This window comes from Marmota monax, unplaced genomic scaffold, assembly GCF_021218885.2.
Source record: "Marmota monax isolate L192 unplaced genomic scaffold, Marmota_monax_Labrador192_F-V1.1 WCK01_AAM20220418_F8-fsc00013, whole genome shotgun sequence".
Lineage (NCBI taxonomy): Eukaryota > Metazoa > Chordata > Mammalia > Rodentia > Sciuridae > Marmota > Marmota monax.
Genome location: NW_026692202.1, coordinates 8,793,398 through 8,812,961, shown reverse-complemented (window position 1 = coordinate 8,812,961; position 19,564 = coordinate 8,793,398). Strand labels below are relative to the sequence as shown.

General features: G+C 34.5%; 1 protein-coding gene across 4 annotated transcripts in view; it reads right to left on the bottom strand.

The window, feature by feature from the left end:
- Ascc3 (activating signal cointegrator 1 complex subunit 3) overlaps positions 1-19,556 on the bottom strand; it is a 382,235-nt gene extending 362,679 nt beyond the window's left edge. For 3 of the 4 annotated variants that reach the window (XR_006848984.2, XM_046430755.2, XM_046430758.2), the window contains exons 1-3: positions 19,266-19,556; positions 4,899-5,029; positions 1,292-1,442 (exon numbers count right to left, since the gene is read on the bottom strand). Coding sequence is in view for 3 of the 4 variants with exons in the window: in XM_046430755.2 (XP_046286711.1) it covers positions 1,292-1,442; positions 4,899-4,988 (241 nt within the window). In the remaining variant the exon portion in view is untranslated. Of the gene's footprint in view, positions 1-1,291; positions 1,443-4,898; positions 5,030-18,853; positions 19,133-19,265 lie in introns of those variants that run through there. The other variant, XM_058575411.1, reaches the window with a different exon arrangement.
- Between the last annotated feature and the right edge of the window lie 8 nt (positions 19,557-19,564).

The following is a 19,564-nucleotide window of genomic DNA, read 5'->3' as shown; positions in this document are numbered from 1 at the left end:
GACCCCTTTGTTGAGGAGGTACTGAAAGCGCTGCCTCCCCTCTCGCCGCCATGTTGTGTACCAGTCTTCAAGTTTTATATACATATATTTAATAGAAATACTTGTCAAAGTTAGTGTAAGGAAAGAAAATTACCAACCAGTATATAGTAAGATATGGATCTAAATTTTCCCTCAAGAAATCATCTGGGAAATTTTTTTCCCATTTATTTGAGATCAATAAGATCCTAAAATATGCAAGGCATTAGTCTAGCACTAAGGAAGGACTGTTATCAAGAAAAATAATGTACTGTTATCATGAAATTTACATCCTAGTGACAACAAACAAGCAAAGTGTCAGATAATGATGTTACTGAGAGTTTTATTATAAACTGTGACTAGGTGACAACTTGAGATTGGATGGTCAGTGAAGACTTTGTTAAGGAAATGATTTTTTAGTTGAGCTCAGACTGACAAGAAAAGATCTACCCACACTAAGATTATGACAGAATAACACTCCCAGCACAGACAGCCACATATGCAAAGTCCCCAGTACAGGCAGTAGTGTGGTAAGTATGAGTAAGTGAGAAAAAGCCACATGTCTGAAGAACAACTGGTGAAAGCAAAGATGATGAGATGTTGTGAGGTCAGAGAGAAGGGTGGAGGGAGATTCCATGGGGCCAGAGAATGAGTTCGGAATTTCTGTGGGTACAAACCTGCTAAATCTGAAAAATTTAAACTACAGCAGTGTTAACTATGCCTTTTAGCTAATCAAGAATTTGGAATAATATGCTGACTTTCAATGTACAAACAGGTTATTTCATCAAGTTCTTTTCTTTCATTTAGTTTTGTTTTTAACATTAGAAAAATAACCTGCATTAAGTACATTACAATTTCAAATTATAATCCATTAATAATGAAAATGTTAGTGTAGGTTGGGAACTGAAACAGTCATAGGATAGATTAAATGCCATGACTCACTATAATAGGTGGTCATCTATAATAAGAGATTGAGCTACATGGCTTTTAATGTTTCTTACAGCTATATTAAATTTTTAATTAACCTTATCATTACTTCAGGCAGTGGTCTCCATACTCTAAATTCCTATAAATCCCTCATATCCAATTATACTATAATTAATGGTTTACTTCCACCCCCACCACTCTATACTAAACTTTGAGAGGAAAGACTATCTTTCATAATTATGAATACTTGCTAAGAAATTTTAGCTTTCCATCATATAGTATATAGTTTATAAGGAATCTAGTTTGGAATCTGTCTGGTTCTTTAAAAAAAAAAAAAAAAAAACTATACCTATTTGTTTTGCAGCTTGTAATATATCTTTTAAGTCTTCATTTATACTTTGCATTTCACTCTTCTCCAGGTTTTCATTCAAAAATTTTACTATATTCTTCCATGTCGGTCCCAAATCTAAAACTTGTTCATGAAGTTTGGATCGCTTTAGCTGAAACAAATAGCATAATACAGAGAATGACTGGTTAAATTTTTTCTTAAAGCCATAGCTTAGTCCATATATTCTGCAATACAGAATACAACTTGGAACTATGCGTAAGATTTTGAAGTTGTATCTACTCAGATCCAAGTTACTCTCAGAATGAACTTTATTTAAATGTGACTTCACAGAATCTCACTTGTCTAAAAGATACATTTAATAAAAGATTATTTTTTATTTTATTTACAATGCATACCCATCATGAATTTCTATACAAAGTAAAAAGTTAAACCAACATCCAGAAGATAGTAACAACTGATAACATCCCACATACCTCTTTCCAATTTCCTTTGTGTGTGTGTGTGTGTTGTACCTTTTTTCTTTTTTTTTTTTTTAATTTTTATGTGATGCTGAGTATCAAACCCAGGGCCTCACACAAGCTAGGCTAGTGCTCTACCACTGAGCCACAACCCCAGCCCCCCCCTTCCCATTTTCTAACTGCTTATTTTTAATATCACTCGGACTATAATATATATAAATAAAAGCTTTATGTCCTACTTTATAACGAAAGGCATTTAAAGATAATTAGATTTCCATAGTTGATCTCAATATATTCAAGTCAATATTGCTCTCCTATAATACTATAATTCTTTGCTTGAGACTAACAATCTTTTCATTCACTAGAACTAACTACAGAAAGCAATACAAACTTTAAGTCAAATCACTGGCTTTAATCCACAGATAAAAGTCATGAAACACTCTAACCAAATGAAAAACTGGCGAGTCAGGTAGAAACTGTAATTTTACTCTTGACTGTATTCATGATATTCTTTATTCATCATTCCCTTCCTATTTTCTAATTTTAAATGGGGCTGGTCAATCTGGGTTTAGTGGGGAAAGAATGGGCAAGTATAGATATGAAATATATCAGCCATAAAAGGAATTGTTACAATAGGGTCATGGGTCCATAATGATTCATATTACTTTTATCTCTACTTTTGTATGTGTTGGATATCATCTCCACACACCCCTCAACCCCTATCCCTGTTCCACCCCACCCCACTCCAGTCCTGGGGATTAAATTCAGGAGAAGTGCTCTACCTCTGAGGTACATCACCAACACTTTTTAAATTTGATTTTAAAGGGTGTAGTAGAGTGACAAAAGCTGGCCTCAAACTTTCCATCCTCCTGCCACAGCTTCCCGAGTGGCTAGGATTATAGGTGTGTGTATCATGCCCAACCATGTTTGGCATTTTCTGAGATTAAAAAGTTTCAGCTTTTTATATATACCACTTTTGGGAAAAAAAAGGACTAAAAGCCAAAAGGAATAAATGAGATGATATGGGACAAGCAGATAGTCCTTATTCACTTTCAAATTTTAAAATCTTCTGTTCCATAATAAATTCTGAATTACCTGCTAAAGGCCTTGAGGAAGAAGAAAATAATTCAAGTGTAAACTATCAATATTAACTAATGGTACAGAATATACCCTATTTTTAATGCTGTGAAAAATATAAAATAGCTCCTATTGTAAAGGTTTACTGTTTTGTATCTGACACAATTCTGCATTGTTAGAGGAAAAACATCTAAAAACTGTTCTTCCTAGAATCAATCTTTAAGTGAGGCTATTAATAAAACTACATAAAGACTTCTAGCAATAAAATTCCAACCTACTAGGAAATATTATTATCCTAAAATAAAGTCAGGAATCAACACCTGAAGTAACTACTGTTTTTTAAAAGAACAGTGCAAGGCCAGATCCTTCACAAACTATTACATGGCTCATTTCTTCATATGTGCAGTTCATGTATAGCTTTAACACTATAAAGTTCACAATAGTATGACTAAACTTCCTAAACATTTATCCTTTTTCTAGTGAAAAGTCAGTCCATTATTTATGTGTTGAAATGTCCTTAAAGGATTCAACTGATTCTTAATACTACTTTAATTTTTTAATAAATTTCAACAACTTAAAGATAAATGGTTTTAAAACTATCCAAAATACATTTTGGTATGAACAGCTACAGGTTTTGCTATGCAAAATCACATTCAGGAAGAAACACAGTAATCTAAACATTAAAAATAAATAAATTCATCATAGTAATACAAACATCCTCACATCTACCAACTGATCAAAATCTATATTTTATGGGCTTAACTGTGTCCCTCAAAATTTATATGTTGAAGTCCTAACTCCTAGTACCTCAGGATTTGGCCGTATTTGAAGACAGGGCCTTTATAGGAGTAACTGAGTTAAAATAAAGCCATTTAAATGGACCCAATCCCACTGACTGATAAACATACAAGAAGATGAAATCTGAACACTTAAGGAGACACCACTGACATGCTGATACAAGGAGAGAAGACTCAGAGGAAATCAAACCTGCCAATACACCTTTCTTTCGACTTCTAGCTTCAGATTGGTGAGACAATAATTTTTTGTTGTTTAGCTTTCCAATCAATGGTATTTTGTGAAAACTAATACACCACATGTCAAAGGCATGTCTAAGAATCTCTTCTATATATTTTATAACTATATGCACAGTTTTTTTTCTGTAAGTCGTGACATAATATACTTTTATTTTTGTTTAATATTAATTAAATTTGTAAGTACATGTAATTTTTTGATACTTTTTTAAACTTATATAAGTTAGTTTACTCATCAGGAGAAATTCTTTGTCAAACCATATACCCTAATTTGTAGTACAGAAAATACACTCATTGAACCTATATAGGACAGAGACTGAAGAAGTTCCTTTCATAAGACAAAAGTGACATTTCAAAATGATAACCATTTTGCCCTGGTGGAATCTATATTTACAGCAAAGGTAAAATTAATATTTATTATATAAAATGACTCATGAGGAAACTTGTCCACATATTAGTTATTATGAAAAGTAGTAGTTGATATTTACTAGAAAAGCTAAAGAGTCTGTAGTCAATGTAAACTTTTGTTTCTTATTTTGTTTCATATTTATTTTTGAAATTTTAATCATAAAGTGACTTTTTAAATAACAAGTGTTTTCTTAAGCTTTAAATACCTCTCATAAGAGGTTTAAGCCCAATTATAAGTATAAGCCAATTATAAGACCAACTACTGAGCTCAAGAGATTAATATCTATATTTCTCATATTAAGGTACAGACACTGTTTCTGTTTATTTGATAAAAATTTTACCAGAGACCTAAAAACTTACTCAGATAATTCAGAAGTAAATTACTGGATTATATCACAAAATAATTTGAGCCAGGGACCTTAGCAACAGAAAAATTATAGTTCTGATTATTCCTCTTGACAGTACAGTGATGGGTGCTTAATATTAAGTTGTCCCATAGGTACATCAGTACACCTACTCTCCTTCTTGGTCTCATGCCAAACAAGATAAACCTTCCATTTTAGCACAAAAAACAAAAAAGCAATGTCAAATATATATACATACTCTATAAGAGTTCTCATTTAAAAAACTTACCTTTAAGTCAGCCACTTCTTCACTATAATTATCTTGCTTGGTAACATTTGAAAAGGAGCGCAAGGCTCCTGTGAGGCGAGGCAAAGCCATCTATTTCTCAATCAGTGATCCCTGCAATGAGAAACCTGAAACTGAAACAAAATAAGATGATATTTATCTGTTCAGAAATGGGAGGTATAATCGACTCAAAAAACTGACCAATACAAGGCAAGGGGGAGAAAAAACAGTTAAAAATTCTCCTGATACATTTCCAACTCTTGAAGGTTTTTTTGTTTCATTTTGTTTTGTTTTAAATAACACATTTACTATGGTTGCAGAAAAGAAAAAGGAACAAATAGATATTTGTTTCAGGATATTACTATACTATTACTTCAAAATGACTTCTACACAGTATTTTAATATAAGCCTCAAATATTGTTTTACTACTACCAATAATATAAAGACATGAAGAAAACTGACAATATTTTCCCCAATCTTATTTTACATGCACTGATTTCAAATTACACAACTTTCCAGTGGTTTTCTCTGTTTGCAATGCTCTTCCCACTGATGTTCATATATTTGGCTTCTTAACATGGAACATTTTTGGTACTCAATAATTTTTTTTTTCAATTAAAAAAAGGAAGAAAAATGGAGAAAATAGGAACAGGAGACTGGAGTAAAAAAAAAAAAAAAAAAAAAGAATCAAAGCAGCTGGTGATGGTAAACTCCCAGGGAAAAAGAGTCTGATAACTATGTCTAGTCTCTGTTAGCATGCTTGCAATTAAACAACCAATGTCCAGGCAAATAGATTTAATAATATTTGCATTTGGAGAATCCTTATCTATCTCTTTTTAAGATTGTCATGGCTTAAGATTGCTTATTAGAACAAAACTACTATTTACAGTTATAAAATCCCCAGAGAATGTCAAGTAAGTTTTCTAAGTCTTAAAACAATGCTCAACTAGATTCCCTCTCCACACCACTCCCCACAGGACATTTGGCAATATCTGGAGACATTTTGAGTTATCACAATTAGAAAGGAAGTGAAAGTGGTCTATGACTTCTGATGGGTAGAGGTCAGTGAAGCTGCTGTACATTCTATAAAACACAGGATAGCCTCTCCACAACAAACAATTATCTGGCCAAAACTGTCCAATATAAGAAGGAAAAAAAACAGATGGATGGGGGCAAGGAACATACAAGATATTTTAGACCACTCCCAGCTTCTGCTGTTCCTCTTAACTAAATCTCTATAAAGCTTAATACCTAGAAAATCTGACTCATATATTAAAATAATTAGATATTACATAACTGAGATTAAAAAAAATAAAAGAAGGATTTTTAAAATACTGAATAAGAACTTGCAGGGTTTGAAAATATATTTTATAAATAAAAATATATAATTGTTAAATTTGAAAACAATCAACAGATAGACTACAGAACTGATTAATCACAGCTAAAAGGAAAAGTATGACCTGAAAGACAGCATTAAAGAAATAATCCAGCACACGTCACAGACAAAGAAGCTCAGTTGTACAGTGTTTGCCTAGCATGCACAATACCCTGAGGTCAATCCCCAGCACTGCCAATAATAAAGAAAGAAAAGAAATAAAAAGTATATTTGGGCTCAGAGTGACCAAATTAGTTTCCTGACCCCTGATATAGGTCATTCTCTGAGCAAAATATAGTAAGATTAAAAATCAGAAACAAAATGATAAGATCTACAAACATACATAATTACACTGCAAATCAGTAAGGAACAGGTATGTGAACATACTTTTAAAAAACCAGTTGGAGTCTACATCACACTGGAGAATTGCAGTCCAAAAAATTTGCAAATAAACTCCCTAGGGTAGCCAACTTTAGATTCCAACTGCCCATTGGGAATGAATTTAGGAGAGCATTTGTGGAAATTAAGATGATTCAGAAAGTTATAAATGAATTTTTCTAACAGTGAGCAACATATTTCCTGAAGCATGTAGAGGAAAAATATGACATAGGGAATTAGTGGACAGCATAGGGCAGAAATTTTCAATTTTTATTATTTATTAAAGTCACCTAGAGGGCTTTCTAAAACAAATTGCTGAGCCCTACCACCTTAATCTTTACCCCAATTTTCTGATATGGAAGATCACACAGCACTGAATTAGGGCATAAAAGTTTGCATTTCTAACAAGTTCACAGATGAAGCAAAAACTCCACTGTTTTAGAGATGGTGTCCTTCATCCTTAAATCACCAGTTTTGCCCCAAGTCAGTAGTGACAAAGAAACCCATCTAGTAAGAAATTGGGAGTCAGAATTTATGTGCAGTGGGGCTGGAGTTGTAGCTCAGTCGTAGATCACTTGCCTGGCAAGTGTGAGGCACTGGGTTTGATCCTAGCACCACATAAAAACAAATAAAAGGCAATGAGTCCATATACAACTAAAAAAAAATTTTTTTTTAATTCATGTGCAGTATACATCCTACCAGCCTTTATCAATGGGATTCTGTGAGATGATTAAATTCTACTGAATGATTGAATGTATCTTGAATGACTTTTTCTATTAATCCTCTCAAGGACTGTACAAAGCTCGTATCATCTACAGAAAACTAAGGAGCTGAGAGCATAGTGGCACACACCTGTAATCCCAGCAACTCAAAAAGTTGTGGTAGAAAGATCACAAGATTGAGGCTAACCTGGGCAACTTGGCAAGGCCCTGTTTCAAAAAAAATTTTAACAAAAATTTAAAAAAGGGGATGTAACTCAGAGGTAAAGCACTCCTAAACCCAGTTAATCCCCAGAATACACACACACACACACACACACACACACACACAAATAAGTAAGGCATACAATAAATGCTTTAGGGGAGTGGGGCTGGGGCTCAGTGGTAGAGTGCTCGCCTAGCATGTGTGAGGCACTGGGTTCGGTTCTGGGCACCACATATAAATAAATAAATAAATAAAATGAAGGCCCATCAACTAAAAAAATATTTTAAAAAATAAAAATAAATGTTTTAGAACACTAGAGTTTAAATTTTCTACCCACACTGAAGGGCTGCGAAGATGCATTCTAAAGTCTTCAAAGACCCTGACACTAAACTGAAAATATTCTGCCTCAATAGTGGTGCAAGTAGCCATTTGTTTATAAGACCATGCCTGAGGTAGAATATTCCATATATCATGTCTCTTTTCTGATGTTACATTTTGAAAGCATTGATTTATGTGGTAAAGGCACAAATTCACTTTAGATCCCACCTCACTCTTAAGAAAAAAGCAAGTGCTCTTGAACAGCTTCTGTTAAGATTTGGATATAAGGTGCCCCCAAAAGCTCCTATGTTAATGCAGGAACTTTCAGAAGTAAAGTGTTTGGACTGTGAGAGCTATAACCTAATCAGTCCATCCTACTTTGCATGGACTGACTGGATGATAACTATGGGGTACAGATGGAGGAGATGGGTCACTGAGGATATGTCCTGGAAGAACTGTTCTTCCCGACAGGCCCCTTCTTGGGCTTTCTCTCTCTGCTTCCTGGCCACCACGGGGTGAGTTGCTTTCCTCCATCATGTCCATCAATCATGATGGTCTGCCTCACGTTGGGCCCAGAACAATGGACTCCACCATCAATAAACAAAAATTTCTGAAACCATGATCCCCAAATACACTTTCCCCCATAAGCTGTTCTTGCATATTTTGATCACAATGTTGCAAAGCTAACTAAAACAGTTCCCATTTAAGTTAGGAAACACATTGGAAAAGAGAGAATAAAGGAAGCATAGGAAAGACAATTACATACCTACATATGTACTTTTCATGTAATACAAAATATATAATGATTTCTTAAAAACAAAAAAATATGTATAAGGTTCTTATTCTCTTAACTTACTCAACTAACTACATACAAATCAAAGTTCCCACCCAAAGATTGGGGCAAGTAGAGAAGCCTTGACAAGCAAATAACCACAAATCAGTATTTATACTATAGAAGATCCCCTACAGTTATATTGATCTTACTTTTCACAAAGCATAAGAAAATCATTTTCTTTACATGTCTTTAGGAAAACAAGTGGCTAGAATATTTCAGCTTCTTATGAGGACAACAAGAGTCTGAATAAACACCTCACAAAGATCAAATAAGTACACAAATCACTCTCAAGAAAATCTGGAACAGACCCACTACACATGTGTTTATATTAACTCTCTCCCCATTGGTCCCAGTGGAAAATGACCTATAATAGATTATGTCTAAAAAACATAATTCTCATTCCAAAGGTTCAAGGAACATAGGCTAAAAAATTTATTTGACTCAAAAACTCTGAATACATCTTCTCAAGAGATACATTCTTAATACCAAACCAAAACTCTAGTGATGCTCAGCCTTAGATGTTGAGAAGGAAAGGGTTTTCCTGACTTTACAGTCCTCCGTGACACAATTATATAGAGCACCATTCCTTTCCTGAAGCATTTAAAAATTTGGTTCATTTTTACTCTCAATCAGTGTTACTCCAAATTTAAAGATATGATGACCTTAGTTTTTTGTTATAAATAGCTCTAATCCCAATACCATGTAAGAGGTTGACATATACATCGTGATAATGAAAGAAATGTCTACCTCTGCCTCTCAAATATAGAAAACTGGAAGCCAAATTTTCATAAATAGGACTCAAATGAAGTTGCACAGTAAACAAGAAACAGAAAAACAGAGAACTAACTCACAGGGTATTACAAATTAGAATCCTCTCCTCCCCTCTTGGCCTCCTGGTACCACCCCCTGAGCTGCTTTCCTCCTCCATACCCTTCCTTGGTGACCTTCTGACTCACCTCTAGCCTAGAACAATGGAGTTAGCTGTCAGTGGACTAAGACCTCTGAAACTATGAGCCCCAATTTAACTTTTCCTCCTCTAAAATTGTTTTTGTCAGGTTTTTTTTTTTTTTGGTCACAGCAGATTAAAACATACTTGATCTTCCTGAAAGGATGTATTGTATAACCTAAAATTACATGACATTCTAGTAGATTTGATATTTATGATGTAATTTATAATAAACTAATCATAGAAACAGGGTAATCTCTTCCGTTATATCAATCAGAAATGTGTCTTGACAAATACAATCCATAGAAACATTTTCTGTGTGCCTCATTCTGAGCTGACATGCCATTTCCCTATCATACTCCATACAGTTATAGCTTTCTAAACTGAAATCTTTGAAAAGGTCAAGCCCATTTTTCTCATTCCTACATTTAAAAATTCTAAGCCATTTTTCTTTGCAACAAATTATAAATAATAAAACGGGGGGCAAAAAAAAAAAAAAAGGTTTGTAGTTGGGGTTGGGGTTCAGTGGTAGAGCACTTGCCTAGCATGTTTGAGGCCCAGGGTTCAATCCTTAGTTCCACATAAAAATAAAATAAAATAAAGGTATTGTGTCTGTCTACAACTAAAACAAAACAAACAAACAAAAAAATACAAACAGGTTTTGTCAGTCATGAATGAATGATACCTCCTACTTTAAAAAAATTAATTACTAAAGAATCAACATGCTTTTAAAAAGTATCAAACATTAGAAACATGTTTTTAAATTCACCTTTTTGTTTATTTGTTTTTAGTACCAGGAATTGAACCTAGGGGGCACTTAATCACTGACCCACATCCCTAGCCCTTCTTATTTTGAGACAGGGTCTAGATAAGTTATTTAGGGCCTCACTGAGTTGCTGGGGCTGGCTTTAAACCTGTGAGTCTCCTGACTCAGCATTCCAAACTGCTGGAATTACAGGTGTGTGACACTGTACCTGGCCTAATTCACATTTCGATGGCTTAAAAATTATAGAATGAAGCTTTAACAAACAGTTATGTCATGTATCTCTCTAAAGATAGCAAGTTAACATTTTTTATGGAGAAAATAATTGAATATTTGAAAATTATACTTGACATACTTTGGTAACTTTTTAATAAAAATGACATCTGTATAGGTTAAACACTATGTTTTTCAATGTTTACAGAAGTTTTCAAAAAGCATAGATCATAAATTGAATTACTAACTCAATGTATGTTGCATTCTCGTCTCAAAGTACTTCTACAAAAATTATCTGTACTATCTAATGTCAGTAAGCTATCAAATCTAAGCACTCATTTGCATAAATGGCTTCTAAAACAGCTGACGACATTTGTCATCCTACTCTAAGCTTTTTTCCTCACTATATTAATCAATTCCATTTCTATCAGTCCTCCTCAGTATGCCTTGATTTATATCTCATTACACAGAAATATGTAGAAACATACATGAGAATCTCATATACCAGCTTCAAGGACTGAGGAAAGAGTGAAGTGACAAAAAGGAACAAAAGCTGCTATTTTTTCAAAAAGAAAAATCCAATGCAAATGAAAGTTAATACTTGTTAAATCTGGGTATGCAGTAAAGTGTTAACATTATTTTCTGAAAATTTTCCATATTATTGAAATATTATATAATTAATTTTTAAGTAAACAGAGTCTAATAAGAGATAATGATTATGAAAGCATCAAACTAAATGTCTGGCACCCTACAGGTTTTGAAAACATTTCTCTAAAAATTCTCAGGTTTATAAGAAACTAAACATCTGAATGTTGACCATCAGGAGGCTCTTTTAATATTCTCACCCATAATGCACTTCAATTTTGTCCAAATCAATTCTGCCTTTCCAATCCAGAGTCCACTCTCCATTCTCTTTGGTATAAAAGGAGGAAGCAGACTTAATAGATAAATAAGCCTTTTTTGTTTTTCTTTTTAACATCCAAGTACATGCATGCCCCAAGAAACAGACTGGGGATAACAGCAGCTTGAAAATTGCTTTTTGCTAACTCTAACATTTTCTCAAGGACAGGCATTCCAGTCTTACAAATCTGTATGTGTCCTTGGTTTCTATACTCTTCTATGTTCAGTTCATACTTTAAAGTATTCAGGCAAAGCAACATCAGGGTTGTTGTTGTTGTTGTTGTTGTTGTTGTTTTAAAGACAGAGAGAGAGAGAGAAAGAGAGAGAATTTTAATATTTATTTTTTAGTTTTCGGCGGACACAACATCTTTGTTTGTATGTGGTGCTGAGGATCGAACCTGGGCTGCAGGCCAGGCAAGCGTGCTACTGCTTGAGCCATTTCCCCAGCCCCAGCAACATCAGTTTTTTGAAGTAACTCCCCCTTCCTGCTCTTCATTTATATGTGATTTCACTGCCAGGATTGAAAAACCCAAACACTGATAATATACTTTTGCATTTCTATTCTCACACTAAGAATCATAAAATCTTTACTCTAAACTGTAGTTGCCAGACTTAACAAAAACACAAATGTAAAGATAAATTTGAATTTCACATAAACAACTTTTTTTGGAAAAATTTAAAATACTCCAAATAGCTCCTAATGATTTTAGTAAGTAAAAAAATATTTGTTATTCACCTGAAATTTAAATTTAACTCCATATTCTGAATTTTATTTGCAACAAACATTTAAAAATCCTTCCTTCACTTTACTAACAAATATGTCTTCTACATCTAAGAATTAATCCATAAGAGGGATCTCAGATTTTTGAACTTTTTTAAAAAGTTCACATGGGAAAAAAGGAAAGCAAAGAAAAGATTAGTAAAGAATTATAAGGAAAATGCAAAGACTTAGAAAACAACAAGTTAATGAGGATGAAAGAATAACCTCAAGATGGTAATCCAACCAAGGAAAACTATAATTTAATTCTCACAACAATCCAAAAAAGGTATTACTAAAATGTTCTTTATTCCACTTTTTATCTAGCACTGATCTAAAAAAAAATGTATCTGATGATAGTTTTATAAATGAATTTGTTAATTTATTCATGAAAAATTATTTAAGTCCTGGGAACAATGATAAAAAGATACTATGTTGAAACCATCCCCTCTCTCCTTATCTGTAATATTTTCTTCCTCATTAAATCATTCCCCAAACCTAAGAACATGCTGTAGTGGCGTTCATATTTTTAAAATCTCTGCTTTACCCTCTTCAATTACCATTCCACTTTTCTGCTTCCTATTTATAGCAAAAATTCCATTCCAGTAAGGTTTTTTCCTCTACTATTCAAGCTATTAAAGTCACAAATAACCTCAGCATTGCTAGATCCAATGTTATTTCTCAGTTATTACAGGCATGGTGGTACATGCCTATAATCTCAAAGATTAGGGAAGTTTAGGCAGGAAGATTACAAGTTTGAAGACAACCTCAGCAACTTAATGAGCCTCTGTCTCAAAATTAAAAGGAATGGGAATGTAGCTCAGTAATAAAGCACCCCAGGTTTAATCAGCAGTCCCCCACACCCCAAAAAAGAAACAGATTTGGTATTTGTCCTGGGATTCCAACACAGAACACCCTTGGAATTTCCTGAATTATAGAAGTCTCTTTTTGTATTCATAGCAAGCCCTTGTTGATCATACCTGAGTTTATGACAATAAAGTGACAGGTTGGGCCAATAACCTAAAAGACCAAGTAATTACAAGGCTAGGAATTTCCAGCAACACCCACTAATCTCTGGGAGCAGGAGGTTGAGAAGCTGTCAATTAAACTCTGTACAACAAACTCTTGAAGAAGAAATGATGAACTCACATGTTGGTGAAACAACGTACCAGCTTGTAGAACAGCACACCACAACTCCAAAAGGGACAGAAACTCCTTGAGGTTGGGTCCCTTCTAGACCTTGCACTAGGCATCTCTTCATCTGTATCCTCATACAAGTAAAGTGCATCCCTGAGTTCTTTGAGTCATTCTTGCAAATTTTTGAACTCAAACAATGTGTAATGGGAACCCTGGATTTATAGCAAATGAGTCAGATGTTTAGAAGGCCCAGACTTCTGATGGCATCTGAAGTGAGCCTTTAACTTGTAGGATATGAGGATAATTCCAGGTAGATAGTGACAGAATTAAATTTAACTGTAGGACATAACTGGTATCTGAGAACTGGTCAATGTAAAACAAAAAAGTGCACATATGGTGTTAGAAATATTCTGTAAGTCTGTAGAGAAATGTGTGTGCTTCATAGCCTTCTATTCATTCTTCCTGTTTTCACTCTTAATTCCAAACATCTAGTTTCTGCATATAAACAAAATTTTTTTTTTTTTTTTTTTTTTTTTTGTCTTTTTTCCACCCTTTATTTTAAAATAATTCTTTTTTGGATGTTGTTGTTTTTGTTGTTTTGGGTACTGGGGGAATGAACCCAGAGGTGCTTAACCACTGATCGACATCCCCAGCCCTTTTATTTTTTAGTTTGATACAGGGTCTCACTAATTTGTTTAGGGCCTCCACTAATTTGGTGAGGCTGGCTTTAAACTTGAGATCCTCCTGCTTCAACATCCTGAATCACTGCCATACCTGGCTAGAATAACTCTTTTTTAAAACCTCACAAACACTGTTGCTCTCTTATCTGCTTAAAATCTTATCTCTGGATTATCTTCAAAGGCCTGAAGGAATGTTCTATGTTTTAATTTGACCTCCTAAATGCTCCTCCTTGCTCTTTATGGCATCACATTGCCCTTCCTTCCAATGATATAAACATCAATTTCTCCTTCTGGAGATACCACATAAACAATTCCTTTGTTTCCTTCAGGTCTTTGCTCAAATATCTTAACAGAGAAGACTTCTTAGTCATCCTATACAAAATAACACCCCCCTCCTTGATCCTTCTCTGTACCTAATCCACTTTACTCCACAGCACTTATGACTTATTTTCCATGTTTATGTCCACTTCATCCAATAGACTATGAACTTGGCTCCCTGCAATATCCATAGCACTTAAAACAGTGTCTAAGGCATAGGAAGTCCTCAGTAAATTTTTATGTAATGAATGGATGGAGGAATTGACAGAAAGCACAAAGTGAAGACAAAACTGCCACAAAATGGGGCAGTATTTTACTTAGGTTCCTACACATCTATTTATATCATCTTCAAAAGACCCCAAAAATATTTTTTCACAGAAACTTGATTATTCAATCTTCTGAGATAAAATGTTTTTACAAAGTAGAAAATATGCTCAAACATGAAAGAAAAGCTTTTATGTCTTCCCCCAAATCTAACTTGTTGTGATTTATTCAACTGATGATGACATTCTTTCAAAGAACTCAAAACTGTACAAGTAGACAATTCCAAAATTAATAATTAGGCAAGCATTTTCACGTCTCAAACAATACAGCAGAAAAGAAAAAGTAAGGTTAAAAGAAAAGTCAATAGTTGCTAAACCCTAGGACAGAGGTGGGCTAGGAAGGATAAGCAGATGAATAAAACAGCTTTTACTCATTTCACTGATATTTCTTAACTGGTATTTCTACTACATGCTAGACAGCATGCTGGGTAGACCAAGCTAGCAAAAATCAATCTAGTGCCTACACTTGTAAATACTGCGGGGAAAATCACCCACAGATTTGTATGAAGACTAAGAAGAAAAGACAGAAGGTGCAGAAGCACAAGCCTTCAAGGAATAAATAAGAAAAGGTCTATAAAGGAGATTTTGAATAGCAAGAGGCCAAAAAGACTAGAGAAAACCAGAAGTGTGATATCATCAAAACAAAAGGAAAAGAAAGAGTAGTAGTTAACCATGCAAAATATTACATGAGGTTAAATATCCATTGGATTCAGCATCTTATCAATGTTTTTCCAATATCCTGTTTTTTAATAAATAATGTATGAACACATTAGCTCTGAATAGTTGGAGTGAAATCATCCACTCTTTAAACTTCCTAACAGTGTACTCATTTTCTTTCCAAGCTGATTTTCAGATTCAATGAATGAGTGACAAGTCCTTGTCTCAGGTCAGTACACTCAAGAGTCCTACAAAACCAGGAACCTCACACTGGTCTTCAATAGATCATAAGTAGTGTAGTTTTTGCTTTTTTCCCCAGTACCTTGTGTAGTTATTGGCCTATGCTTAGGAACTTAGTAAATATTTGCTAGATGATGTATATTCAGAGTGAAACCATGAAGCTACCCAAAAGTGATTTTTAGGCATTCCTTACCACTCCAATCCTCAGAATAAAGATAATACTTTATTTTTGCAAAGCTTCCTTCACTCCTTGGAGAATGTTCAGTAAGACTCCTTAGTGTTAAAGGTACTACTCCAAAGCAGGCCTCATTTTAGAAAATGCATTCAAACTGGAAAAGATATACTGAAATTATTTTGTAAGTTGAGTTATCACCCCCAAATAAATTTCTACTTCAAAATAATTTATGTAGAATTTTATAATTAAGTTTCTTAAATGAAGATAAAGGTGTGTTTATTTCTATTTATGCTTAAGAGAAGAATTTAACATCTTCATATCATTCCATTTGATTAGCCTAAGGGCATTCTATTCACTTTCAAAAAAAGAGTAAACAAAATTTTCCTAACTAGAGGAGGTATTTCAGCAGTAAGCATGAATTTCCTCTCTTGGAAAAAGGAATTTGCACTTTCTCTTATCAAATTCTATGTATCATATTTCTTAGCTACCCATAACTGAATACTTTGCTAGCCTTCACTTAATTTAAAATGACCTAACAAATCTTTGAAAATAGTACAAAACATTAGCAACTGCTTCTCTATAATCCTGAGAAGTTACTTTGCTTCTTTTGAAGTTCAAGTTTAATAAAACAGATAGTATCCTAAAGTAAGAGCTGTTGAGTTCATAGGTTTAAAGTAGAATTTACCCCAAAATACAAACTGTTTATAATCACTGGAGAGTTTCTTTCATATTTCTAGACACCATCGCTAGGAATTCTGATTCAGTAGTTTGGCAATCTTTGGTTTAGTGATTAAATAAGCAGGTGTAAACTTCTCCTTCTTCATATATATATATTCACCGATCAGCAATTATCTTATTAAAATATATCCTAAAATCTCTTATTGTTAACTGTAAATTTCTTACTCCTTACTAGGATTTTTATTATGTGCCTCTCCAAATTTCAACCTAATTTTCCATGTTACTACTATAAACCTCGGATAATGAATGCAATTCCTAAAAATCCTCTTTGGAGAATTAATCAGAGAAACAGGAAGATTAGTCAAAATATACTGAAACCAGCAAGATAAATGACATTATATCTTGATTTAAAAAGGTCCCCAAGAATTAGTCTAGTCAGATAACAATGAGGAGAGGCAGAATAATATAGTAGAAGTAAAATAAAAATAAGAAAAACTAAGTTCTGGTGCCATTTTTTGCTTCATGCATGGTAGAAAATCAGCTAACTTCTCTAGTATCAATTTTCTCATCAATAAAATGAAAGTGGTTTACAAAATGACTTCTAATGCCCCTTTCACATTTCAAAATCTAACTAAACAGAATGCTCAAACATGAATTAAATTGTATTATCTTTGAATCAAAAGTTAGAGATGGCATAAAAATAGGAAAACTTGTAAAACATAGTGAGTAAATAGAAAAATGAAAACAAATAGTAGATTTATCTTCATTTGTTCATCCACATGCAAAATGTAGGACTTAAATGAGATGGTACTTTTTTGTTCTGCTATACCTAGGATTGCTCTACCACTGAGCTACATCCCCAGCCCTTTTTATTTAGAGAGTCTTGCTAAATTACCAAAGCTGCTTGGAACTTGTGATCTTCTACCTCGGCCTCCTGAGTAGCTGGGATTATAGGTACACACCACTATGCACAGCCTGAAAATTTATATATAGTACTTTTAATGTTTTCGTCCATGAAAAAAGTTTCATGGTATATAATTTTCCATTTATGATGTTCATGTAAGAGCTTACTTAAAATGCTTCAGATTTTGGATTTGGGGATTAGGGATATTTAATATGCATCTTACTCTCCTTGATAATTCTGTACTTTTTCTATCAATAAATGCTGATTTTGCTAAAATTTCAATTTCAGGTAGACATCTTAAAGTTGAAAACTATACCACCTTATATCACAACATATTTCATGCTGAAAGTGCTTATGTCAACTATCTCCTCAAGGAAGGTATTACTGAGTAATAAAATTATTTTAGACATGTCCCTGAGAAATATGCTTTATGTTATTATGTATGTAAATCACAAGTTATTAACATATGGTAAATTAATCAGACCAATGTACAGAATGGAAAAATACTAATTTTTTTTCTGGTAGATTTCCAATTGTGAACTTTATATTTACACCAACTTTGCAAAAAGAAAAACTTACTCCTCTTAAAGGGCACACCACTAGCATGTATACTGTCTTTTTAACCAAAGACAATATCAACTAATGCTGTTCCTCTTTAAATGCCAGTTATACATAAACATCTATAATAGTATATTCTTGTAAAAAGCTTTGCCTTGATCAACTAGATATTCATGGTATGAAAAAGAATCCTTGTCAAGATTCACTCTTAAAAGGGTGCCACTACTATACAAAATTCCATGAACACAGACTGTATTTTTATTTGCCAGATTTGCATATTGCTTGACACATTTGAAGACATGAATGAATGAATGACAAAAAAACTAACAGGGGTCAAGAAAGCTAAGTCATAAAAACTAAGTCACTTTAAGACAAAGCTTAAACTTAACTGGCATCTCTAGGAATCATTTTCCTCATGTAAGACTATTATAACCTCATTAAAAATAAAAGGTGTAACATGGACTGAAGCACAATCTAGACTAATATCAAAAGTTGAGTTCTCAACTTTTGTGCTTTCTTTTTGTGATAATCAGAAAAAAAATTAAACATGAAATCTGGTTATGGAGATATCTACTATTCAATCTAACCATAACTTTAGGTAAGATTATCAATTTTAACTGCCCATGTGATATCATTTACGTCAAACTTTTAATTGTCGCTAAAATTATGTTTCTTTTAAACCAAACAATAACAAATACCAGAGCATTCTGAATTCCATTAATAAGTTAATTCATGATACGTAATCTATCTTTTAAAACCACCCTCATACCCATGTCACCTCCCTAGCACACAAATAAACAAATTTGTTTGTTTCAAAATGTCATTCTAGACTCCTTAATTGCTAAATTCATCCACAGTTCACCATAGAAAATTCCTTACCCAGTCTGTTCACTTTTCAGTGTGTGTGTGTGCCAGGGGGTGATATACCAGGAGGCAGATTTTCCTCCCAAAATCTAACCAAAGGAAACTCTCACCACGGCTTTGAAACCAAAATAATAATAATGAAAACAAATTACCCACACACAAGACACAAGAATAACCCCAAGTGGCCACGTTGTGGCCTTTACACCTGGGAAGTAAGTGGCTCTTCTCATCCCCACCCCCACCTTCAAACTCCTGGACTGAGCCGGGATAGGTCCCGGCAGATGCGTCCCAGGCCAGAAGAGGGGTGACAGGTCCGGGCTTGCCCAGTCTGACTAAGGCCGGCCCAGGGGTCTTGCGGCCCCACCTCCCGCCCGTCCCCGACCGCTGCACCCCTCTCCTCCTCCCTCCCACTCCTCCACCTCCTCACCTCTTGGCCGCGCTCACGCGGTTCCCATTACTCCGCCCGCTCCAGCCCACGCGCCTCCCTCCCTTTCGGTTTTATCTCTACTTCCCACGCCTGGTGGGGAGCGGAGGGCCGTGACGAGGATGCCGGTGGGCAGCTGCGCGTCCCCTCTCCTCCGCGCCCCACGCGGGCCCTTCTGAGGTCACTCCCAGTCACCAGGCACCACACTCGAGGGCTGCCCCACCGCGGGACAGACGCACAGACCCGGCAAGGAGTGAAGGCGCTGAGCCGGCGCGGGCCTACACGTCATCGCCCGCACCGGC